This window comes from Canis lupus, chromosome 11, assembly GCF_011100685.1.
Source record: "Canis lupus familiaris isolate Mischka breed German Shepherd chromosome 11, alternate assembly UU_Cfam_GSD_1.0, whole genome shotgun sequence".
Lineage (NCBI taxonomy): Eukaryota > Metazoa > Chordata > Mammalia > Carnivora > Canidae > Canis > Canis lupus.
The window spans coordinates 71,145,999-71,173,076 of record NC_049232.1 but is presented as its reverse complement, the minus strand read 5'-3'; the positions used below and the strand labels follow the sequence as shown (position 1 = coordinate 71,173,076).

The 27,078-nt window shown below is 43.5% G+C and overlaps 1 protein-coding gene across 3 annotated transcripts in view; it reads left to right on the top strand.

Moving 5' to 3' along the window:
• The window catches only part of ASTN2 (astrotactin 2), an 852,112-nt gene that overhangs the window by 337,586 nt on the left and 487,448 nt on the right, over nt 1–27,078 (top strand). For all 3 annotated transcript variants that reach the window (XM_038553226.1, XM_038553225.1, XM_038553224.1), the window contains one exon: nt 619–765. In XM_038553226.1, the coding sequence (XP_038409154.1) occupies nt 619–765 (147 nt within the window). The remainder of the gene's footprint in view (nt 1–618; nt 766–27,078) is intronic.

The following is a 27,078-nucleotide window of genomic DNA, read 5'->3' as shown; positions in this document are numbered from 1 at the left end:
AACAAACCTGTGAAATTAATTTAAACTGATTAGCTTCCACCATTCTGTGAAACCCAGTTAGTTGACATTGTGTGTACACACCATGCGGAGTAATCATCACCACAAACTGTGAGCTGTTTCTTACTATCCTCATCATACACATATGGAAACTGGGGTTCACAGAATGAAACAGCTCACGACACACCCATTGAGGGCTAAAGCCCAAAGTTGAAGCTATGGTTGTCAAACTCCAGAGCCCATGCTCATTCCTCTAGGCTCTATGAATTCAGCACTTCTCACTTCCCTCCTACTTGCTGCTAAAGCCAGTAGAGAATTTAATATCATTTAAATAATTATCAATGATGACCAGGCTAATTAGGAAGGGAGGAAGGGGAATTGCACAGTTTTCATGAGGCTTGTTTCTTTCATCTACACTGAAGGGTATAATAAGCCCATTTTCTAGAGAGTGAAGTTGAGACCCAAAAAAGGCTGCTATGTCATGACAAGCACAGAAGTTGGAAAAAATGGTTTCCTTCCCCAGCTTTCCATTTGGAAAATAGGAAGATTCCCAAATTCCGTGCTATTCCTATTTTATCACCTCATGAACTTATGTATCTTTGTGTATATTTTTGTTATTAGGTTTGCTGAAAAGCCCAGTGAACAAGACAGCCTTGACGTTGATTGCTGTGAGCTCCTGCATCCTGGCCATGGTGTGTGGCACTCAGATGTCCTGTCCACTCACCGTGAAGGTGACTCTGCACGTGCCTGAGCACTTCATTGCAGATGGTAAGAATCAAGAATAAAAGATGCCCCATACCTGCTCATCACCTTGCACCCATCTGGTCAAATGTCCTCCACAAATGGCACACAATTAGATTATTTAAAAAAGAGGGGGGAGCATCTAAAGGGCTTGAAAGAAGCCCTTATGACTTGGAATCCTGGATTATCTCAACGGAACCACAGACTGCTCTTTGCCATGGGCAAGGTTAAATTTTGTTAAATAGAGGAAGAATTCAAATGTGAGTGCAGAAAGATTGAGCTACTCTAGAGAACCTACTCTTTCTTATTGCTTATGAATCTATTCCTAACTAAAAATATCCACCCCCAAATACTATTTGCTAATTAAAAAACATGACAAACAAGATCATATGAGCTTTGTTGGAATTTCCCAAATATCCTGGAGAATACTCATATCTCATTCCCTGTAAATGTTATATCCTACTCTTCACCCAATTAATTTGAATTAATGAGACACTGTAGCCACTATAATCATTTGCAAAGCATGGCCCAAGAAATTGATTAAGGTGCTTGATAGCTATTGTTAAAGTGCCCTTCAGAAATCTGTTCCACTTTATATACTCCAACAGGATGCGGTGGCACCTATTTCCCCAAATGCTTGTCCAAGTGCTTGGTACTACTGTGTTTAAGTGTATTAAAAGTTATCATAAATACAATGAAGAAGACATATGAAGTATGCAGCTTAATAAATTTTTCCATAAGAGTCCACCAAGATCAAACAATAAGATATTCCCAGTATCTACAACTTCCTTATGCTCCCTCCCCATGAAAGCCCTCCCAGAGGTAACCAACCACCCATCTGACTTCTTGCACCATATTAGCACCATTAATTTTTTAGAGATTTTTCCAGCTGGATGTCTTGGATGTTTTTGAGATCCTTGCTCAGTATTTGTTAGATTTATCTCACTGTAACTCACTTTTGTGTTTAATTTGTAAGTTCATGTTCAGAACATAGCACCAATCCCTTTAGTATATTTTATCCAAAGCAGAACTTCTACTTCCTTTCTCTGTAACATTCAGGCTTCTATTAATGCATCCTGTGATTGCTCCCACTTCACCATGTGATTGAGCCTCTTTCATCTGAACTGCAAATAAGTTTAGTTTTTCTCATTTTATATACATGCAGTTGATTTTCTGTCCTAAGCACAATACTTCTGGTACATTCCTGTCAAATCACATGCGCATGTATAACAGGCAAAAATGTTGAGTATGAGATAACAAAGGGGTAGTGGAGGGAGGCAAAAGGAATTGAACTTACAGAAGCATCTAAGTCATAGAGGCTCATGAAGATTGGGATTGGAAGAATTACCAGAGCCTGGATGTGGTTGGCATATAGAGATGAAAGACTAAGAGTGATGAACAATGAGTTTGGAAAAACCAAAAGGACAAATTTTGGCCACTGTTGAAAGCATGTGACCTTATTTTAGCTTCAATAGTCTCTGCTCTTTAACTGTAGAATGATAGGCCTTAGCAACATTCAAATTTTGAATATTTTCATGCATGTAAAAATAGAGCTCCTAAGAGTCTAAGTAACCTGCTCAGGGTCATGGTAAATACTTTAGTGGCTAAGAGCAGAGGTTATAGAACAATACAAATATGAATTCAAATAGCTGAATCTGTTATCTTCTGTGTCTATAGCTAAGTGAATGACTTACTCTCTGAGCCTCAGTCTGCATCTACAATATAAGTATAATAACAATGCCTATCTTATTGGGTTATTGTTAAACCTACAATTCCATATTTATCAGATTTTCAGATAACATATAGTTGGTAAATTGCAAAATCAAGGGATTCCCCCAAGAAAACTCCAAAATTGTTGTGATGGCTCAGAAGGATAGACAAAAATGTGATGAATTAAGAGAGGCCCCTTTCTCAGTGGTCCTTATTCTGTCCTCTGTCATAAATTAAAAACTTTACAACTTCCTGTACAGTTATCTGTTTCTACCTCTAGAATGGAAACCCTGTGAGGGCAGGAGTTGTGGCCTCTGGGAGAGATATCATATCCCTGATAACAAGCACACTGCCTGGTAGATGCCCAGTAAATATGTGTTGAATGAATGAACAGAACCTGAATTAAAGCAGACTTAAGATTGGTTGCATGGGAAATCTTCTATTAGATCTCAATAAAGAAAGGGGAGACTGAGTCTAGGAAAACTAAAGCAGGAATTACATAGAGATCAAGGATAATTGAAACTGACCATGGAGTGTACAAGTACTGGAGAGTTCAAATATGGCAGGCACCGCTAGGGGAGCTAGCCCAAAAGGTCTCATCTCAAGGTTAAATGGAACCCCCTTTCCCTACATTTTGCATTGTTTTGGTTAGGAATGTGTCCTTTAAAATGAGTCTGTTTGGGTTCAAATCTCAGTTTCCTTATTTTATTGCTGTAAAATATAGGAGAGTCAGTTAACCTTCCTGAGTCTCAATTTTTCTCATCTGTAAAATGGAGATTATTTTGAAAAGATTGAATAACATCATGTGAATAAAATACCAGTAAAAGATCTAAAACATTATTATTGCTCAATAAATAGCAACAGTTATTACTATTATCCCTAAAATGATGCATAAAGGAAGAGACATTAGAAGCTGGGACACATCAGAACAAGAAGGCAAAATAAATTAAATAGATGAGATCCTTCTATTCTGATAGATTCTAATAGAATCTAACAGATTCTACTATGATTCTTTTGGGGATCAACAGGAATCCTGAGAGCAATGAATACTTAAAGTCAGGTGCATAACTGTCCAGTAGTTCTCGGCAAGCAGACCTTTCCCAGCATGATCCCAGTGCCTCCTGTGGGTGGATAATCTGTGTGTGTTGCACATTCCATTCCCCCGCCAGCTCTCCAAAGTGATCTTTATTAAATTCATTTCACAGATAAGAAAACTAGGACTTGAAAAAGGGTGGAATCCAGTTTTCTATGGAGGTCGGGCAGGGCCTGACAAAGAACAATTTATATGAATTGGACTAGTGGGGTTTCCAGCTCTGATTTCTGGAGATCCTAGAGTGTTATACAGGAAGGCAAGAGGGGAAGTGATGCTGGTGTCTATTTTCCTGAACCTTTATTATCAGTTGGCATTAATATTTGTAAATGCATTGATACATAGCATAAATACAGTAAGCAATATTTTATATATATTACATATATATGGTTATATATATATATATATATATATATATATATATATGGTTTCTGATAAGGGGCTTTGGTTTCTTCCATCTTTGATTTTATCAACACATACACATACATACACACCACACACACACACACACACACACACACACACACCATAATATTGGCCCCCACCTACAGCTACTGGCTGAGTTATAAACAACATCATAACAAGGCCTATCAGGATGAAAGCAGCCCCCATTAAATGGGAAAGACTCCATTGAGACAAAGCCACCCAAGGATCAAGGCCAAGACAGTTCTCATGTCTCTCACCTTCCTCAGAAACCTTACCTGAGCTGCCAGCCTGCCAGCCCTTAGAGCACTCATCCAACCATGGATGTTGGGCTGTCTGTGGTGCTGAAGCCTGAAGAAGGGACCTGAGAAATGAAACTCGTCTTCAGAAAGAAAATAAATTCTGCATTTGTGTTATACCTGATGCTTACTTCCCATTATAGGTAAAGGTCAGCACAGTGTAGCACTTGTCCAGACCCCAGTTGGCATGAACAATAAATCCTGCAGCCTGTATCCAAACCCTTGGTAAATATCGCCCCTTTCTTTGTCTAGTCTTCTCAAGGCCAGTAGTGACTGGCTTTTTTTCCCTGCTAAGTACACAGTGAAGATGTAGACTAGGTTTGTGTCTAAACTTACTGAATTCAGCTCTTTTTTTTTTTTTTTTTTTTTTTTTAGCTGTGGCCTGTAGGTCATCTGCATTTAGGTCATTTGGGCTGGTGCGCCTTAGAAATAGTGAATCACATTCTCGAGGAGTGGAGGCCAAGTATTAATATTCTTAATGAGAATTCTGTGATCAATCAACAGAAGTTTGAGAGCTGCATTAATACATTAATATCTCTGTCATTTTTTTCCCATCCAGCAGATGTAATAACTCCTTGAGACCCCTTGGGTTTCTGATAAGGGGTTTTGATTTCTTCCATCTTTGATTTTATCAAAGTCATATTAATGGAGCTGCCTCATGCTGTAGCTCCAGTAGTTGTGATCACACCAAATACAATGTGAATATGAGTTTTATAATAAAGCATCCCTGGGAACATGGATTTGGGTTTCATCCAAATTGTCATGTCGGTGGCATTATGAATGAGTGGTTATTGGTTAATTTTAAAATCTGATCTTATTTGAGATGTCAGTTTGTGCATTCCTTGAGGCTCCCAGTATAAGTCAGGATATATTTATCCAATATGCTACCGCTGCAGTAAGCCAGTAGAAGAGACAACTTTTTTTTTCTACAGGGGAGAGAGAGAGAGAGAGAGAGAGAGAGAGAGAGAGAGAGAATCCCACAATGCTGAGATCATGACCTGAGCCAAAATCAAGAGTCAGATGCTGAACCAACTGAGCCACCCAGGCACCCTAGAAGAAACAACTTTTAAAGGAATAAATTGTTTAGATTAAATGGGTGAGATTGCTCCATTCTAGTGTAGAGAAATAACACTACATCCAGAGTTCTCTTTTATATTCTTTTATATTCTGGGAATTAGGTTTTGAGAAGGTGAGTGATATTTTGGAAGTTGTCCAAAAGAGAGGCTTTGTAGGTGAGACTGGAAAAACATTATAGACACCTAATGACCTCTTAAGGAAAGGGTGGAAGAGAATTGTTTTATAAGAAGTTGAAGGAAACTAATCAAAAAGTGAACCTAATATTATTGAGTAAATCTATTATAAATATGGCAGTATGCATACACTTGCATGGAGTTATTTAATCATTCAAGTCTCATAGCAGAACTGTGAGGCAGCATTTAGCATCCCCATTTTGCATACATGGAGGGTAGGTATCAAGAGATGTTAAGTGATTCGGCCAGACTGACACAGAAGTAAAGCAAGGTATATGAAATTCCAAGTCTACCTGAACCCCTGGTCCAAGGTCCTTCCATGTTCCACTCTTTGACAAATATGAACATAGCTATTATTACTTGTATTGAAAAGGGGACAGACTTGAAAGTCCCTAGGAAGTAAAATTAGAGCTACCTTGGTGATAAGGGTGGCCAGAGATGAGATCAAATGATCCTTAGTCTGAAAATGTCTTCACTTTCTTAGCTTCAGCCTCATTATCTATAAAGTGGGGATAGTAGCGATACTTATCTCATAGAGTTATTGTGAAGAATAAATGAAATAATGCTCATAAAGCTTTTAGCTCAGTTCCAGAGACCTGGTAATGGCTCAATAAATCATATAAATGTTAGTAGTTGTGATCATTTTTGTATAATATTGGAAAGGGGTCATTGCAAGGTAAAGAGTTCCCCATCATAGGAAATTTCCTGAGAAGAGATGACCATATTTCCGTGAAGCCATAGAGGAAAAGTGAAGTTGACTTGGGTACATGATATTTTGATTCAGAGCCATTTTATCAGAAAATAAAATTTTAAAATAGTTAATTTCTGTACTTTCAAAGTATGTTTGTTTATTCTTTACTACCTCATCCCTAAGCATCACTCATTCTTTGCCTAGGCTCAAAAATGGAGTAAAACTCAGGAAAGACTGAAGTCTAGGGATATCTCTTGAATGCTTTACTTGGCTAAATACACACACACACACACACACACTCACATATGCACAGATACAGTTTTTTTATGTGTTATGTAAATTGCATCAAAACATTCATAGAAAAATATTTATTTATTAAGATCAAGTTAAGTTGTTAGCATTGCCTTTTGGATCAGACTAGGTGATATTCAAATCCTCTTTGTTTTCTATGACTGTGGAATTTGGGGTATAAGTATTCCTTACCAGCCTATGAAATCCTGAAGTGGAAATGCCCATCATTAGAATGGCCTACTTTATTAATAAGCCACGTGTGTAGCTGCTTTTGGACACAAACATTGTATACAGTGAGTCTCAGTCTTTCATTTGCTCCTACTCCTACTTCATGCTTTTCAACCCAAGAGAGAGAGCTAACATGTTGGCTTCGTGCTTTTAATGAAGAATAAGGTTATAACTGACTTTAGAGCTAGTGTGTAGTGATTCGATTACATGGAAGGAGTATTTTCAACTCTTGGAAGGAAAAAATAGACCACGATGAAGGTGGCTGCTTAATCACAAACTGCAAAGAAACTTGTCTAACAAGAGTAGTTCCTTGGACCTTCTACTCTCTGGCAGGGTCTTGGATTCTATTTTAAAATGTTCGGTGTTGATTACAGACCTTTGAGCATCAGAGAACATATTCAGGTATAAAAGTTCTCCACAGCAAAGTCTCTGCCCTGTTTGTCTTTCACTGCTTTGCATGCATTCCATGCTCTTATGGCAGATGGGCTTCCTTGCCTGTGTTTTCCTCCCTGTATGTAGTTGCCTAAACCATGAGTACCCTTCCTAAATTTCCATGCTCTGCAACCCTACCATCTCTAAAACCTAACTTAATTTTCTCCTTCCTCTAGAAAACTTTCTTTAGCAAAACCTCAAAAACTTCTTTAAAAAAAAAAACAAAACCCAAAACCCTCTAGTCCAAAATAATCTCCCCTTCCTTGAAAACTACATAGCATTGTATTTGTACCTTTTTAATAATCCTACAGTCTACCTTCCATAACTGTTATTGATATGAATATGCCATTGGAACAACTGCCATAGTCGTAGAAACTGGCCTCCTGTGTCAAATCTGGCTCCCCTCCAGTCTGTTCTCAACAGTACAAACAGAGTGATATTTTAAAATGAATTATCTTGACATATTGCATCTTCTCCTAAAACCTGTTTAAGTACCTCCTATTATAATTGTTCTAAAGACTGAACTTTATAACATGACTTTTAAGTCCCTGTAAGATCAGGTCCCTGCCTACATCTCTAACTAGCCTCAACTTAACTCCACTGCCTCTATATAGGTTCCTTAAATAAACTCGGCTGCCTTCTGCCTCAGGGCCTTTGCACAAGTTGTTCCCACTGCTTGAAAAATTTTCTCCCCACTTCTTTCATTTCTCTTGGACAAATTTATTTACCATAAAGTGATTGACCCCCCCCCTTTTTCATATCCCAGCCTCTTTTAAGTCCCTTCCTAATCATTCTCCATGAGACCTGCACTATTCCCTGATTTTAGCTATTTCAGTTGGTAATTATTTATCATCTAGTTAATGTTGGGCTCTCCCTCCCAAGTTGTAAGCTCCGTAAGGCTAGAGATACTCTTTGTTTTGCTCATTATATTCAGCACCTAGGACAGTGTCCAAAACAGAGTGTGTGTCACCAAGAAGCATTCACTGAATGAAAACAGAGGGCCACAGCTTATTCATGTCCTAACCTATTGTGAAACCTAACAGAGGCTTCAGTAGACAGATAAAGCATTGTGTCCATGAGATGAGTGGAGGGCAGGGAGGCAGGTGGACCTCGATGCCCTAAGAAGATACATCCTGGGGAATGACAGTACACAAAATCTGAGTTTGCCTTTCCTCTGTGATTGACTTTGCTCCCCACCATTTTCGTTCCCATCCCCCAAAATAAGAAACTCCGATAAAAATCACATTCCCTCCCCCCCCGCCCCACAACACCAAAATGAAGCAAGCTTCATCCAGAAGCCCAGGAAGAGGGGAAAATATAAATTGAGCTGAGATTCGGAACACCCAAGGGGGGGAGGTGGCAATGAAATACCAATAAACTATATTAATATGCTGAAATAAGAAAGAAAAGGTTGAACTCTAACCCAGATTTAATAACTATACATGAGAGGGTGCAGGGAGAAGGCCAGGCTAGTTTCAGTCAGAATTAAAATGAGATCTGTAATGAAACTGGTAATATAATTATAAACTGTGAAAACTTCTTTCCCTTCTCCCTCTTCATGTACTTAATGGGCAGTTTGCTCAGCAATGGCTTGGAGCTGATGCTTGGAGGGGTGAGGGATCTAGATATCCCTCTAGAGTGGAATCTGGTATTTCTTCCCCTCCAACCTTTTCATTAGAAAAGTCTAAATCCACACATCCATGGAAGGAAAAAAAAAATGCTTCAAGCCATTTCTTCCTTAAATAGTCACTGATCCCCAGGTTAAAAGTGACAAGGGGCTTGAGGGAGAATAAACCCTGGAAAACCATGCTAAGCAGCTGAACATGCTCAAGCTTTTCAAGATATCACAACAGCCAGTTGGGTTAGGTTTTCTAATGACACTCTGTGCTAAGATGTTGGCTTGGCATCTGACCAGGATGAATTGTTATTAATTCCCTTCCTTAACAAAAGGGATAACTGAGTTTGACGTCCAAAATTGGAGACTAATTTCTGTGTTTTGATAGCACATTGAGTCCAAAAATCCATTCCTATGAACTGGGGGCAGAGAACGATTGAAAGGGGGGTAGGGAAATTTAATTTATTCTCATTAATAATTCCATTCCACTGTTGTGAGCAGAAGACGACTTTGACTTTGTGACGGGGAGGAGAGAGTGATGGATGGCAGCTTCAATGAGATGGAGTTTGAGGTTATACTTAGATGTTTCATCCTTGCTGGCTTGGTGTCTGCAGAGTAGTGTAGGGGTGAGGCAGGGGTGCAGTGCTGGGAGGGGGAAGGTGACCTGGGGCAGTGGTTAAGTGCATTGACCTGTGACCCAGGAGATGTGAGCTTTATTCCCAGGTATTCTGTTTTCTAGGTTTATTTTGTTTGTTTTTTGGAGGTTTTTGTTTTGTTTTGTTTTTACCTTCAGCCTCAGTTTCCTCATCCCAAAAGCATTGTTAATACTCCGTGTTTCAAGTGAGTGTCATGGCTGATGAATGTGGAATCACTTGGCCAACTCTGAGGCTAGTTCTGATGATGAGAACGTGGTGCTGTTCCCTTTCTGTTGTTCATAACGTTATTATTTATAAAGACATTAAAGGAGTTGGAAAGAGCTCTTGGTGGGTATGGCCACATCTGTAGAAGGTACCACATTAGGGAGGCTTAGCTTGGGCAAAAGGAAGAAATTAAATAATTAAGAATGAGTTCATAGCAATACTTCCTTGTTGATGCACAATGCCTGTTTTCTTGCCTCTCTTCCTCCCTCCTTCCCTTCCCTTGATCAACAAGTATTACACATCCCCTGCTCCGTGGCATGTGCAGATGTCTGGGGTGCAGACACGAATAAAACACATCTCTGACCTCTCCCGGAGAGAGAGAGAGATTGTCGTCCTGGATGCTGTGGGGACAGAGAAGAAGGGCAGTCGCACACCCCAAACTGGAGGTGGGGAGTACAGCCAAGGGGGGGACGTCTTGCAGGATCCTACCTGAGCTGGGTCTCGGAGCCACTGATGGTTACCCAGAGCTGGGTGACGGAAGGTGGCAGGCTTCCCGGAGGGGCGTGGACGCTTTGGGTGCATGGAGACCCTGCTGGTCGAGCCTCCCAGTGATGAGCTCATACCAACACTAATAATTGGTGACATTTACAAAACACTGCGAAGTGCCAGGCCCTTTGCTAAGTACCTTGCAAAGGGTTATCTCATTTAATTCTAATACCGCATGAAGGAGATCCAGACATTATCCTAACCATTTTAAATTTAAGAGCAACTAAAGCCCAGGGAGTTTATGTGACCACCTCAGTGTCATACAGGAAGGAAGGGGTCGAGAAAAAAAGATTTCCAATTAGTGGATACAGAAGGTGGTAGACAGAGAATTAGATGCTTGCAGTTGGACTGTGCCTCTGCCATGAATTCCCCAGGACTTTGGCAATCTCTGCTTACCCGGGCCTCAGTTTTGTTTTTGTGGGTTTTTTTCCCCCCTTTTACAATCTGGGAAGGGAACAAGATGGTACTTAAAATTCCTCCCTGCCCTAACATTCTAAAAGTGGAATGACAAATATTGAGATTCAAAGTCCCCTTTTACTATTCCCATTGGGTACGGGACTCTGGAGTTTTGATGCCACCATCCCATTAGCAGCCCCATCTCTTCTGACTCCTGTCTGGGCCTCTCTGGGCTGGGCAGCCCCTGAGCGAGGATCTTGGGAGCAAAGGCAGCTGAGCAAACCTTTCACAGCCCACAAGTTGCCATTTGAAGAAAGCTTAGAAGGATCACAGCCAAGCTTGGGCAGGGACTGTGGGCTCCCAAGGCTTCTGGGATGAAAAAAGAAGTGGTGGGGAGCCGGGCCATGGTGGGAAAGATGCCTCCCCATCCCCAGTTCCCAGCTTCAGCTGCCAAGGGACCTTGAACATCTCGGATGCCAGAAAGAGTATGGGAGGGAGAGAATGTATCATATGCAGAGGGTAGAGATGAGATGGGAGGAATAATTAAAACCTGCACATCCCTCCTGCCTCTCTGCACTCCCTCCATCAGGTCCCTGATGCCCAGCAGAGCCTTGCTGTTTGGCTTTCCTCCCCAGCCACCCCTCTGGATGATCTAAGCCAAACATATCGCAGCTGTTCAGCCTTGGTTTGGAGGCAGCTGTTGGCAACTTTCTGAACCTTTGCTAAAGGCCTGGGCATCTTACCTGCAGCTTGAATGGTTCCCAGAGCCCAGAGCACCCCTAAGCTCTCCATGTATTCCCTCTTGCGTGTATTCCCGTTTGGGCTTTATTGGTGAATCCATATATTAAGGCTTTCAGCTGACTGTTGCTGAGCATCTGTGCAGGGTAAGAAGTCATACTCTGGGACACCGTCAACTCTGAAGGAGGCCGAGATGCAAAAACACAAGAGATTTAGAATCAGACAACCACAGGTGCAAGTCTGCATCTCTCTCCCTACTAAATATGGGTCTTGGGCGAGTCACTCACTCCTCTGAGCCAGCAATTTCACCATCTACCAAAGTAAAGCTCTTAGCCCCTACTTCACAAGGTGATGCTGAAGATGAAATAGAGGCTGGTATGAAAATATCCCATAGCAGGTGCTCAGTAAATGCTAATCATATCCTCAAAAAGATCACACCTGTTATTTAAAGTGACAGGATAACCATAAAGCAGAAGACTACAATAGAAGGTAAATCATAATCTGGACCAGGTAGGGCACGTAGGCCATAGTCAGCAAGGTTGCCGGGGAAACCTGGAGTAGTCTCCACTTTCCAGACCTGGGTGAAGCCTTAGGGAGTGAGAGGATTTGTCCCATTGGAAGGAGCTGGATGGGCAGGATTGGGAGTGAGAGGATACTCTGTTGGAGATCCAGGAGACAGTGAGGACAAGACAATGTTCCAGACAAAGAACGCAGCATAAGAAAAGGTGTGGCAGGAACAGGTGACGCCCAAAGCATCCCAGGCTCCAAGGGGCACAACGGGAACTAACAGGAGGGACAGACGGAAGAGCAGAGTCTCTTTGCTGAGCTCTCCTCATGGGAGTGATTGGAAGTCCTAGAGCCGCTAAAGGACTTAAACGGGAATGTAGAGGTCGCGGTTGCTCTTACAAAAGGCCATGCAAGATGGTAATGAAGGGTTCAGGCTGGAGAGTCAGATGCATCCGGATTCAAATGCTGGCTCTGGGAATTAATAGCTGTTTGATATTACAGATGTTACTTAACCTTTCTGGCCTATCTCTTAATCTATAGTGTGCACATGATAATAATAGCTTCCTCCCAGGAAAATTAAATGAGATAATATCTGTCAAGCATTGAGCACAATGTTTGACAAACAGGAGGCCCTCAGTAATACGCACTTTCATTGGCATTTCACCCTCCTCGTCTAAGTTCGGTCTCCCTGATAAACGTGCACTCAGCACATTCGCAACTGCGATTTGCAATGCGACCTCTGATTTGGTGACGAGTCTGGGATGTAGGATCACACTCCCTACGTTCCCTACTTGGCTCTGGTATTTTCTATCTGTGTAGCAGTGAACTTGTTATTTAATTCCTAAGCCTCTGTTTGCATATCTGTGAAATGAGGGCAAGAGCAGTAAAGCACCTCCGAGGGCAGTCGAGTGACAGAATATGAAGCGGTGGATGCGCACATGGCACATAGTCAGTGCTCAGCTAGTGCTCCCTTCAGCCCCTTAGGGGCACAGAGTAGCTATCTTGTTCCTGTGAAACCTCCAGGGACTCAGTGGGTGTTCAGTAAAGGCTCGCGGACTGACCACAGTGTAGAAGGGGAGTCCGAGTGGCCACCGCGGAAGGCGGGGCACCCTCTAAGGGGCTGTTCCATTTAGCCTGTATGATGGTGTCTAAACCAGGGTATTCGAAGTGAGAGGGAGGACAAGGAAGTCCCAGTAGGGCTGGAGCCATGGACGTTTAGGGAGTCACTGCGAGGAGGGGCTGAGGAGAGGGAAGGAGCCACAGATGGCCCTGCACCTGCCTCCTGGCCTCCTGGTGTCCCTGAGAGCTGGTGACCCCACACGTGAAGTGTGGCGGTTAAGACCACGAATGCCAGTGGCAGAGTACATGGCTTCGCACCCTAACTCCACCCCTCCCGTAGCACAGCTCCATCCTCTGGAAAATGGGGGTGCCAGCGTGCCAGGACTCAGGCCCTGCTTGCAAGGAGGAAACAGGTGGCTGAAGGCTGGAACCTAAGCAGTAGAAACATGCTCGGGGGCGAGCCATCCTGACCGTTGTGCTCATGATCGTCCCATGAGAAGATCAAGAGCCAGATGCCCACTTCTCGGCTATGTTTGTAGGAAAAAAAGGAGATGAAAAAAAAGTGCAGGCAACTTTGAAGATGACACGGCATTAGGACCTTCCAGATCCTGCCGCATGAAAATCACTAGCAAGCCATGTCACCAGGTGAGCAAAACTAATCCGGCGGATTTCTAACGGCGCTGCCCGGAAGGCTGGAGGGTGTGACAGTATTTCAGGTGGAGTCTCACTGCGTGGTCGGGCCCGGTGGGGCCTCGGGAGCTGGCATGGCCCGCGAGCACCAGGGCTCCGGGCGGCCGGTCCCTCACAGACCCAGAGCCGTGTGAATGGGCTGAGCATGTGGACCAGCCACGGAAGCGAGACCTGAGGGGAGGTGCGGGGCGGCCGCCGTGGGGCTGGGGTCACAGGTGAAGTAGGGGACCGATGAAAGGTGGCAGCTGCCTGCCCCGTCGGAGGGCGAAGGCGGTGCAGAGTGGCTGGCTCCGCGGGTTGCTCGTCAGGAGGCCAGGAGCTACCCTGGGCCCTTCTCTGCCCGTTTCCCGCTTCACAGCTCGCCCGCCCCATGACAGGGCTGTTCCCTGAAGGCCCTGAAGGGTCTTTTTTGTTGCTTTGCAAACATCCCTTTCTTTCTGCCTAGATTGCCTACTCCATCCCCTCCACCTAGCTGTCGCCTTCTCATACTTCAGCATTCAGCCCCGACGTGGCCATCCTGAGCCTTCAGAGGAGGCAAGGCTCTGCTCTGTGTGCCCAGAGGTGCCTGGGACAGCTTCATCACAGCGCTGGCCATGCTCTCTGATGTCTCCGTCTGGTTATCTCCCAGGCTGAACCATGTCCTACTTTGAGGCAAGCAACATTTCCTCTACTTTCTAGGCTCCAGATTTTGTCAGTCTCCAACATGGAGTGGAGCCTAGTATGTTTTTAGATCTATTCCCCATTCAAGACATGAGCTAATGAGGAGATGGATGTTTGAACAGCAGCCTTGAGCCAGGAAACATAAGCTGCATGGTTTACAAAGCTGTGTCTTCTGGAAGAGAATGGAAGCTGGAGAAGACAGTTGTCACTGAGGCAGATCTCAAAGGATTCTTATTTTATTTTTTATTTTATTTTATTTTATTTTATTTATTTATTTTTTTTAGAGAGAGAATGCACATAAGCAGGGTGAGAAGAGGCTAGAGGGGAAGAGAAAGAGAGATAGAGAGAGAATCCCAAGCAGGCTCCATGCCAAGTGCAGAACATGATGCAGAACTTCTTCTCACGACCCTGAGATCATGACCTGAGCCAAAACCAAGAGTCAGATGCTTAACCAGCTGTGCCACCAGGTGCCCCAGATCTCAAAGGATTCTTGGAGAAAGTAGGGGTTGAGCTGAGCATCAAGGATAGGTTGATCTTGGACAGATTCATCCTCCTCCTCAAAGAATTTGTTTGAGGGTAAGATGAAACTGGTTTGTGCAAAAGAGAACTGGTCTCAGCTTCCCCCCTCTCCCTGATGGACCTGCTGTGTCAGCCTTCTGCACCACTCCCTCCCCGTCCTCAGGCTCCCCAGTAAGATCCCTTGTACACAGCCATCTGTGTTACAGCACATCGGGGGTTCCAGACACAATGCGAAGACAGCAACTCGGTATTTGGAGCCCTCCGGGTGCCTTCTCCGTCTCTCCATCCTTCTGCCCTCCCGGAATCAAGCTCACTGCTAGAATCTAAATCAATATAATATTAGATGATTCTAAAAATATCAGCTAAAAGTCATCATGTGCCTCTGATATGACGGCAGTGTACTAGGTGTTCGACCTGCGATGTCTTATTTAATCTTCACCGAACTTACTCACACATTGGACAGATACTTATTTCATGTATCCTTATGTGTCCTGGAGCAAGAGAGATGCTGTCCTGAAAATGACATTATGAATGCCTCTGCCTTCATAACACTTTGATTCTCAGCAAGAGACAGACACCAAAGAAAATTAGCAAAATACCGAAATACATTGTGGCAGTGAAATAAATGAGAGCCGCTGTGAAAATAATTGAAATGGTGGAAAACAATTAAAACCAAGAGGCGCGTTGGGAAGGCAAGCTCAGATCTGGTGGTCAGAGAAGACCTCTCTGAGGACGTGCCATTTAAACCCAGACGTGCAGGGTATGAAGGAGGAAAGTGTGTTCCAGGCAGAGCACGTTCAGAGCCACTAGACTGATGGACCATCTGGAATGAGATCTGCACGGCTTCGGGGGGCCTGGGTGAGGTAGGGGTGCAGAGGCGAGCAGTCATCCACTCTTCTGTGGAATAGGCGTTCTGGTTGCCTTTCCACCAGCCAGGGAACTGGTGTTCAGTGAAGTAGGGTTCTGATGCGTGTTCTTTGTTCGAGGGCATTTGCTATCCGCTTCAACTTTGTGTGTTAAAATTCAACGGGGCCACCTCCCTTCCAGCCCACTGAGACTCACAGGAAGTCTCAGCATCCTGGTTACTTCTCTCCCTGGCATCTCCCTCCCCGCCCTATGTATCACCTTCAGCTCATTTTCTGTATCTTCCTGGTTCCTGGTAGTCTTTGGTGTTTTTCGTAGTTGTTTTTTCCCCCTCTGCCTGTCTCCATGCTGCACTGAGAACAAATTGACCTCCCCCTTGGACTTGCCACCCTGCTCTGTCTGGAACACAGCCTTCCTGCCCACTCGGATCTCATCCATGATGGTGCCCCAGGAACCAGCTCACTTAATCATCTTGGAACCCAGTCCCCAGTGTCCAGCTGGTGCTTGTCAGCTCATTGTTTGAGACCCCTGATTTGAAGGGGATTGGAATTTTACTAAGCAACCCGAGTCCTTGAAATTTTAAGGGATAGATGAATTGGTCATGTGGAATGTCGGGCAGTGGGCGACAATTATTTTTTAAGAGGAATTTGCCCCCACCTCCCACTCCTTTAAGTCTGGTTTTCAAAATCAGTACCCTTGTCTGTTGCCATAGAAGACGCTGCTTGGGGAATTTCAGGGCACTTTCCCGTAATGGAAATGAGAAAGTCAAAAAAGAAACACACCAGCTAATAATATTCCTTTTTGCCCTGGGATACCGCTCATGATTATTTCTCAGAAGTGATCTTTAATTGTTTCATCTAAAGAGTATGCATCTTCTTCCCTCTGACTACCTCTTCATAGAGGTTTGTGAATTGGATCCAGCTATTAGTACCACTTACTAATTTCCTCTGAGCCTTGCTGGCTGAAGCACTGGGCTTGGAACAACTTTTAATTTTGTTTTTAATTAAATTTCAGTTGTTTCAAATCACTCACTTTTAATGCCATTTCTTTGCAGCCCCCAGAAGCAACAGGAGCCGGGTGTTCTTGTTTACGCACACACACAATCTGATGTGTACGTATCCGTGGCATGGCTAAAGACGGACTCCTGGCTGAGGTCCAAAGCAAGAGTGGCAATTAAGAAAATAGAAATGAGTCAAGAATGAGCTTTTGTTTACACTGTTACATCCAGAGCTAATATGTTGTTTAAGCAGGAATCTGGGTTATTGTGTTTGTTTTTCCCAAACTGTATTTGAACGAGGCAACGTTCCCTTGTATTTCACAATAGAATCATCAAATATATGTAGGTAGAAATAGTATAAGAAGAGCTAACACCTATTAAGCCTTTAGTACGTACTAGGTACTGTTTTAAGGACTTTACGTGTATTACCTCATTTACATTAAAACTGAGTAATTTGAAACAACAGAAATTTAATTTACATACATTACCTCCCACATTCCTATGAGATTATTATCCACCATTTTATAGCTGAGAAACCAAGGCCCATTTAACTGAATCGTTATCACTTGGTTAGTTCCTGGCAGGGCCAGACGTGAATACTGACCACCTGACTTCATATTTCTGCCCTGAAACACTGCACTGGACACACTCTCCGTGAAGAGACAGAAGGGCTTCATCATCTCAATGACCTTAACAACAGAAAAATGGAGAAAATGGACTAGTTCTTTGCAAAAGCGAAATGATGTTAGTTTTAGATTTGGTCTTTCGTGTGGCCTTTGCTCGTGCCCATTCCTTTTGTGTAAACCATGAGGCTGCAGCGTGGGGTTTGGCTTAGAGTCACAAAATCGTGGTTTGGGTCGCTAACTGTGCTCCTTCAGATACTAAGCGCTCCAGGAAGGACAATTAAATTTGAAAACAAAAACGTATCCATGTGCCAAATGTCCTGCACATCCCCTGGGTTCTCTAACATTGTTTGCTGCTGCTCATTCCCACTGGGAACAGAACCCAACTGATTCGCAATCTCAGAAATGTCAAGTGTCTTATTTTCTTTGCAAGGAGCACTATTTCACTGTTGTCGCCACCCTCCCTCCTCTACCCCAACACACACACACATACAGTTGGATTCTCACAACAGCCTGTTGCCTAATCCACAGCTCTCCCTTTTTATTTGAGGTCCTATAAGTGTTGATGCATTTACCTGTTTAGTTCTCGTCTCTTACTCAGCACTGTGCACTTTTTACAGCCAAGTGCTATGGTGCTGCATCTTTCTGGCTCCCTGCTAAATGTTCAGTTCTTACACACCCAGGCCCTGGGGTACATATGGCACTCAGTAACTGTTTGTTGAATGTATGATTAAATACATTCAGACTTCAGCACAGGGGCAGTAGATGAAGCCCAGAGTCTGGACATCCAGACTATAGTCTCAGGTTCGTCATTAAATAATTGTATGTAACTCAGGCAAGAAGCACCCTCAGTGCCTTCAACATCTTTGTGACATGGGAATGATAACTCATAGCACATATGGGCTTTTACACACAGAGGATGGTAGGATTGAATGCCAACCCGTCTTAAAACACAGTTTATATTCATTAACTTACTTCTTCCTGACAGGGATCCTAAAGGAAGTGACTATTACTTTCCTCTCCTTTTTTTTTTTTTTTCCAAATGAAAATTAAGTCCCAACCAGGGTAATAGGTTTCTCCGAACTTGCACAGCTGCTGAGCAAGATGTCTGACCAGAACCGCCAATATTCCTTGCCCGAGGACCAAGTGAGATGTTGGTTGTAAAGGTGTCATGCAGCACCTACGTCTAAACAAAAACTGTCTGCCACTGAGGCTCATCAGCAAGTGTTGAGTGACATTTGAAGCACCATTGGAGAGTGGGTGCGGAGAGCTGCGTGGTTTCCCTCTTTCCGTTCCATGGGATAGTGTCTAAGGTGGTGTTCTTCATTTTGAAAGCGCCATTTCTCACTTCATCCATCCATCCACTCATAATGTGTCCTGATCGCCCACTAAGCACCCAACACTGGGCTGAGAAACAGTAATTTGAAGATGTGTTAGACGTGGACTATCCCTCAGAAAGCTCACTCTGTTCTGAGGTGGCCAAAACAGCAGCATGCCCCAGACCTGGCCACCTGGCAGGGTGGGGGTTGCTTAGTTAGCGTGTGCTGAACTCCCAGGCATTAGCAGTGACTCTGATGTAAGGACAGAGGTGCAGAGGCCGGGGCATTCAGGACAGAAGAAGGACAGGTCACATCCAGGTGAGGGGACAAGGGAAGGAAGAGTTTGGCATGGTGAGGAGGACATCCAGGATATGAGAGCAATCTGCACAAAGTCAGGGAGGGGGCGTGGTGAGCTGGGAAGGAACGGCCCAGTCCAGTCTTCATCCAATGCCCCCTGGGTTCCAAGGGAGGGAAACTACAGTCTTCAGTTGCTGGAGACAAAGAAAGAAAGAACAAACACATTTTGATCACCTACTATGTGCTGGACTCGATACTATAACTCTTTCTCTATCCTATCCCTTATTTCTTCCAAACCTTCTGAAGTAGTTGGCATCAATACTGGTAGTGTTAGTAGTAATAATAGCAGTAGTGGTAATAGGAGGGGAGCAGCAGCAGCAGCACTCATACTACAGAAATACTACAGGAGGGGATGAAACAGTGCTAAATATGCCCTCCTTCATATGCCTGGTCCTAGTCTATTGGGTTAATGACGCCGTGTGAATCCTTCCAGAATTTTTACTACTCCACACACATGCACATACACACACACTCTCTGAATTGCTGTTTGTTTGTTGGAAACCTGAGATAAAGTCCTACATATTCTTGGCCACCTTGCTTTCCTCACCAACCATGGATATCTCAATGCGCCTTTACACACCGAGTTATGCACTTGGTACTGTTGTCCCTGTTTGATAGAGTAGGAACCCCGAGGTTCACAAGGTCAGCTAATGGACCTAAGTCAGCTGATGGAAGAGTGGCAGGATTGGGCTCCCACCCATCGTGTCTGGCTCCAGGGCCTGGCTCCCTGAAGCCCTACCAGCCCTCCCTCTGGGAACAAGATGAAATAACTCCTCCTTCGCCTGTCATATACCAGAAGTGTGGATCTCAGCCATCCTGTGTCCTGTTTGAGCCCCAAAGCCTTCCTTTGGCCCTCAAATCAAATCTCGTCCTTCCTCTCCTTACCGTTCTCATAATTCATCGTAGGGTCTGGCTGGTGAAGGGCTCACGGTGTGGCTGAGCCGCACGTCTCTTTTGTTAATGTTGCTCCAGGTACCAATATTGTATATTTAGGCAGCTGCTCTCATCTGTGCCAGACAGGGAAATCTGTTCCATCGACACGACTGTTGAAGCCTCGACATTTTTGGAACCTTTCTCCTATGTAGTCCTTTGTAGCCTCATAAAACAATTAGATTTAGGCTTAGCATTAATTTGAATTATTGTCCAGTTTCCAGAAAATATCTTCTGGAAATGTCATGAGGATGTATTACATGTCTCTGGAGATATTAAGTATTGAATTACAATACTGTGTCACCTCTCCCTGCCATCTCTCACTCTCTCACACACTCAACACGGTCTGATTTATGTTTCAGCCACCACCATGAGATGCTTAGTACTTCAAGAAATAACCAGAGATGACTATTGACAGAAGTCAAACATAAGAACACACACAGGGTCACACACATGCACGCACACATGCAGGCGTGCACACAGACATCCAGCAGTGAGAGGAACTGGAGGCAGCCTAGTTTGACAGAGCTCTAGACTCAGAGACCAGTGGATGAGTCCTACTTTGGAATCCTCAACCTCCTAGCTGTGCAACGGATGACATGTACCTTTCACGTCCTTCAGCTTGAGTTTTCTTGTCTGTGAAATGGGGATAACACCTGCCCTCCAGAGTTATTTCGAGGATCAATTAGGTTAACGACAACAGCAGCAGTAAAATCTCCCATTTGATAAGCACATCAAGGAAGTCAGGTTCACACACAGTCATGTTTAATATGCATGCGAATGCTCCAGGGTAAGTAGTATTCATTCCGTGTTGGAGGAGGAGGCTGAGAAAAGAAATAAGAAGCATTTTCTGAGGTAATTCACCTAGTAAGTGGTAAGGGCACTTGTTGAATGTGGGTTTGCCAGTTTCAGGGTCTGTGCTTTTGCCACTGAATTGATTTCTAGACAGAAGAGAGAGAGAGGAGAGGAGAGGGGAGGAGAAGAGAGAAGAGAGAGAAGAGAAGAGAAGAGAAGAGAAGAGAAGAGAAGAGAAGAGAAGAGAAGAGAAGAGAAGAGAAGAGAAGAGAAGAAGGGAAAAGAGAAGGCCAGAGACCTAGAGAGAGAGGAGCAGACATGAGCACACGGTGAAGCAGAAGAGACGCTAAGGCAGGCAGGTGCCTGGGCCTAATTTGGTCCGTTGGCATCGAACCCACAGTGTAGTAATGAAACATACCCGGGAGGAATTGCTAATATGGTTATTCTTAGTGCTCGCAGTTGTGAGCCATCTTTGCCAAACAGCCCCTGACGTTTGTGCAGATTCTTTGGGAAAAGTAGAAAAAAGTGTATGTCCTAGAAGAGGGGAGACCCGAAGAAGGAATAGCAGGGCCAGGTTGGGCAACAAAGTTAAGCGGATAAATCTGGAAAGTCACATGGTGCCTTCATTCCTTTGGTCCTGCAGTCAGCCAGGCCTGTCTTAGCTACACGCATAGTATGTTCCTTAGGGATTTACTGGACCTAGTATGTGCCAGGCACTCTTCTTGGGCCTCTACAAGGTTACTTCACTGCTGACACACATGTTAAAGTTGTATTCCTTATTCTTGTATTACCCAACTCACCCTGAATTACAGTGAAGATTGGAGGTGCTACTGGGACAAGCCATAGCTCAGCACAGGGGAAATGAGCAGACTCAGTTGAGCAGGCAGGAGAAAGGTGTGTATTTTTTTTTTTTTTTTAATGAAACTATTGTCTACGTCCTGGGCAGGACCACCATGGAGCACAGCTCCAAGAGGCATCATCCATATGGGATACAATTATTCATAGAATTATCTGTGCTTGTGTGTATATACACATATGCTTGCATATCTACATGGTCACGTGATTATCCAGTTATATGTATATATATGAAATATACAAAAATATCTATGTGGGTAAACATGCAATTATATGTAGAATGCATGGTTTTCTATGTCAGTTTTGTCTCCCAGAATAGTACAACGCAGAGGCCCTAGCCAGCCATGGTCCTGTCCTTAGGCAATTCAAATGCATTTTATGTAACGGTCATAGAAGCTCTATGATGTAAGCATTGCCACTGTACAGATAAGGAAACGGAGGAGGACTTGGCCAAGATTAAATGATTTGTTCAGGGTCACATAGCAGGCCAGAGTCTGGACTAGGATTTACACCATGCCTGGTTTGACCTTGTAGTCCAGCCTTCTGCTTCTCATCTGAGCTCCTGTTTACATGGACAACTAAGAATGAGAAATTTTTCGACACAGTAGGCACCCATATTTGTGGTTTCAGTTCCCTGAGGTCAACCAGAGTCCGAAAGCAGATGATCCTCTTCCTGAGTTATCGTCAGGAGGTCAATGGATGCCTCATACCACACAATGCCTGCATTCATTCCCCTCACTTCATCTCATTGCATAAGCATTCTATCATTTCACATCATCACAAGAAGAAGGTTGATACACTGAAGTAATATATTTAGGGAGAGACAACATTCATATAAATTATATTACAGTATATTTTTACAGTTCTGTTTTATTATTAATTATTATTAATCTCTTACTGTGCCTAATTTATAAGTTAAACTTTATCATAGGGATGTATGTAAAGGAAAAAAAAAACATATGTAGAGTTTGGTATTATCTGCAGTTCCGTGCACCCACAGTGGGCCCTGGGATGTTTCCCCTGTGCATAATAGGGCAGGATGTATTAGCAAATCAGAGCTATGGGATTTTTGAGTTCTTGGGAGCAACTTTCCACCATGTTCATTCAAGAAGCATTGATCTTAGAGCAAAAAGAAATCCAACATTGAGATTGGGTTTGATGCATATGAAGTCATGAAGAAAGTTAAAAAAAGAAAAAAAAGAAAAAGAAAAAAAATTCTTAAATTAAAAGCAAATAGTTCCATTCAATCTTTAACAGCTCTTCTTTAAAAAAATTAAGTGACTTAAAGGAAAACAAGAGGCATTTCGTGACTTTGTTCTTTTTCCCCTGCTGCCTCGCTTGGTACCAAATTGTTATATCGCTGGGGAGAAAAATAATTTTTTGAAGTCTCAGCACTTGAAATCTCTTTTGCCCAGACTCAGACACCACTAACTCAACTTTGAAGCAAGACCAGTGATACGTTAAGGCATGTGGAATTTGGTGGCAATCTGTTTTAGCCAGACTTTGATCACAATTTGAAGTGGGGAAGGCACAAAATAGTAAAAACACAATTGCCTGGAGGAAATCAAGGAAACTTCCATTGGGAAGAGAAAACAGGGCTTTGATCTAGCTTTGTTGGGAAGTAACTCTTTCTCTAACTCTATGTTATAGTTATGTCCAAATACCAGTGACCTGTCCATCTCCATGCTTCCTTTTAAGGGATATTTAGTGATGAGTCCCTCCATGTGCGTGACATGGACCTCACAAATTTACAGTCATTTGACACAGTGAGGGAGTGTTAGCCTTGAGACAACTTAGCTCCTTGGGATCTATTCTCAGTTATCAGTGTGGAATACCAGGACAAACCCTGAGCACTTGGGGCACCGCACTTGGGCTCTGGCCCAGTCCCAACACTTTACACCTCTGTTGCCTTGGGAAAGTCAGTCCATCTGTGACCCTCACATCACTCAGCTAGCTGTAGATATTTTGCTAATCCCAGTGGAATCTTGGGCAGTTCCTTTCTTTCATAGCCCTCAGTTTATCTCTAACTAGAGCATTCATTCTCAGTGAGGACAAGAAAACTCCAAAAACATGAAAATTGATTCTGGGGTAAGGGGACCTCCTTTTGCTCTATTTTAATGTATAGCAAAAGCCCATTACATGCAGACATACATAGCATATCTGCAGTATTAAAACTAAATGGGTTGGGGGTGGTCGAGGAAAAGAGTGCCTAAAAAGACTCCTTCACAGGTGTTAGTAAAAAAAAAAAAAAAAAAAAAAAAAAAACTGAGCTCCTCTGTCCTACAGAAACTCAAAGTTTTCTAACCTTCTTTAAAATTAAATACGTAACTTAGCTTCATAAAATTGTGATCTATTGTGTGATTGTTCTAAGAAGATTCTAATTTTAACCAAGTTTCTATCTTCTTCAGAGCTTAAAAAAAAAAAAGTATTTGAACCAAAAGAAAGAGGCCGACCCTCTTTAAAATAGCCAGTGGAACTTCTCCGTGTTTTCTTCGTTTTCTTCTTCTCTTTGTCATTTGCATCTCGTTCACATGTTTCAGGAGGATTGCATATTCATTATAATCTGGCTGCCACTCCCTTGTCCATCCAACAATGTTGGAGTGTTTGGAACCGGGTCAGGTAGCAGACTGGGCATCTGTGGAATGGATAGAAATAGCTTAGCTTAGACTAGGGTTTTTATCCTGGGCTTCACAATCTCAGAGAGGGGCGGGGGGGGGGTGTCCATGGATAGAACTGTTTCAGCTACCGGTTCCCTTTGTAATAGTATGCATTATATTTTATGTATTTGAAAACTTTCTTCTGAAAAGTGGTCCATCGGGATTGATGGCAAAAACAAAGGTCAATAAACAGGGCAGATACTGGGTTTAAGAAGTAGTTGTTATCAAATAAGACAGAGAGAGTACGTTAGTTCGCTAGGGCTGCTATAGCAAAGTACCACGACTGTGTGGTCAAACAACAGGAATTTATTTCCTCCCAGTTCTTGAGGTGGGAAGTCTGAAATCAAGGTATTGGCAAGGCTGGTTTCTTCTGACGACCTCTCCTGGGCTTGTAGATGGCCGTCTTCTCTCTGGGCCCTCACATGGTCTTCCCTCTGTGTTTGTGTCCTAATCTCTTCTTATAAGGACACCAGTCCTATTAGATTAGGACCCAACCTGACGACCTAATTTAATCCTAGTTACCTCTTTAAAGACCCCCATCTCCAAATATGGTCACACTCAAAGGTACAGAGGGTTAGGCCTCCCAACATCTGACTTTTGGGGAAGGCACAGATCAGCCCAAGATGGGGAGACAATACAGAGGAATAGGTTGCAGTTGATCCAAGGAAAGGGGGAAGAACAGGGTGGAAGGGGTGAGAGCTATAAGGACTCAGGAGATGACCGTATAGAGAAGAGTGGCTGATGATAGTTGTAAGAGAGCCTACCCACCCCACAACCCGCCCCACGACCCTAGAGAGCTGTTGCTCTCAGGGATTGAGAGCTCCCAGCCTTCCAGGCTCTTTGCCTATGTTCACAAATCCCCAAACTGCTGTTTTTAACCTCAGGTTTGCAGATTTGGTTGCTCATTCTTTAAATGGTGTTCAGCCAATGGCAGGGGGTGGAATGTATTCAAACCTGACTTGAGGCTCTGAGGATAAGGGGAGGCATGGAAGTGGATGCACTCTTCATGGGTTTGTTGGGCTGAAGTCAGGTGGGCTCCTCAAGTCTGCTGTTTCTTGGTTTGGTTTTTCATCCTGTGCCCTGAAAAGACCTTTCTCCCAGGTCCAAGACCCTGACAGATGGGATCATCATGGGAATGCCCGATGTAACATTGAGAAATAAACCTTTAATTCTTTTTTACTCAAAAAGAATGAGGAGGGGGAAAAGAGGTGAATACATTTGGCCAAAAACTTCACTGGGTGCCGTGTGTGAAGACCATCTTTCCACCACACAACCTTTCATCTCTCCGCTTCCCATTCACCACTGTGACCAGAGCCTTCTTTTGAAATCTATCCATGGTTCTCAGAGGTCTGTCTCCTGATTCGAGGTATAATGAAAGGGATTTGCAGCTGCCGTCTGGCTCGCCAGGCAATTTTGTCTGGTGATACCTCCTTCCGTGGTATTTTTAGTTCTCATCTGTAGCTTTATGTTTCTTTAGGGACCGAGGTGCCTCTGGCTTTTCAGAGAACACTACGGAGTGGCCTGAGCTCCCCAGCTCACCTCTGATCTATGCTGCACAATTACAGGAGCAGGCTTATAATCAATGTAATTGAAGATCAGAGTTAATGAGGACCTCCGTGCCCGTGCGGTCCCCTGAGCAACGCTGAGCTTCAGATGCTAGATAAGGAAACGATTGGGCTGAACTGAAAATCCATTTGGCTAATTAGATGATGTATATTCCCACAAGCCAGTGGGAGAAAAAAAAAATATATATATAGTGAAAAATAAGGAAACATGACATTTTGAAGTTGAGATTTTGGCAAAGATTCATTTCAGAGTCACTGCTCTCTGGGGAGATTGATTTGAGCACAAAGAGGGGTCTCAGAGCACCCAGAAAATGGGGCTACTTTTGATCTGAAGCCAAGAAAAGAAAATTGGGTCCACTGGAAAACTAGAGATATATGAGACACATGGAATAATACATTTCTATTCCTGTGTATTTATTCTCAAAGTTATGCTAGAACCTACCCAGAGAGCTGCTTGCCACTCTTTGGCCTTACTGTGCTTGTGCATTCTCTCTCTCTCCTTCTCCCCCCCTCCCCCTCCCTCTTTCCCTCCTCATCATCTACACACATATTCCCCAACATCTTCTGAATCTAAGCACTATGGTGATTGCAGAGTAAGACAAGGCAGAGTCAGTTTTTAAGAAACATGCGATTCAAATGGAAGAATAATAAAAGGGAAATTAAAAAACCAACTCATGTTTTGCCTTAGATTTGCTAAATCTGAGCTCCCTTCCTGGACTATGAGCTCTGAGTAGACAGACACCCTATTTTGCTCATCCAGAGACTGGGGCAAGACCCAGCACATAGTATGTGCTTTATTTGTTAAATGAAAAAAAAATATGTGGATGAATGAATAAAGCTCCAACATGACATCTGTAGCTGGTAGTTGAGTAGAGTATCTTATGAGAGAGACTAAGAGGAGCACAAACCAAGTCTGAACGTGAACCTGAAGGGGCAAGTGCCACCTCGCCTTTTGCCAGGTGTGTTGTTCTCCTTTGTATCCTTCAAGCTCTAGCTTAAAAGCCAACTCTTGGGACGCCCGGGTGGCTCAGTGGTTGAGCGCCAGCCTTTGGCTCAGGGCATGATCCCGGGGTCCTGGGATCGAGTCCCACGTCGGGCTCCCTGCAGAAAGCTTGCTTCTCCCTCTGCCTGTGTCTCTGCCTCTATCTCTGTGTCTCCCATGAATAAATAATTATAATCTTTTTTTTTTTAAAAAAGGCTAACTCTTCAGTGATTCCTGACACACCCTTTGCCTTCCGCTTATACTCAAAGATGCCCATCCTTGTCATGCAGTTCTTCCAACACTCTAGGTTGCATTAGATCTATCTGTGCACACATTTGATCTCCCTTGTTGGTCTATAATTTTTTGATGGATTCAATCCATTTATCATTCTC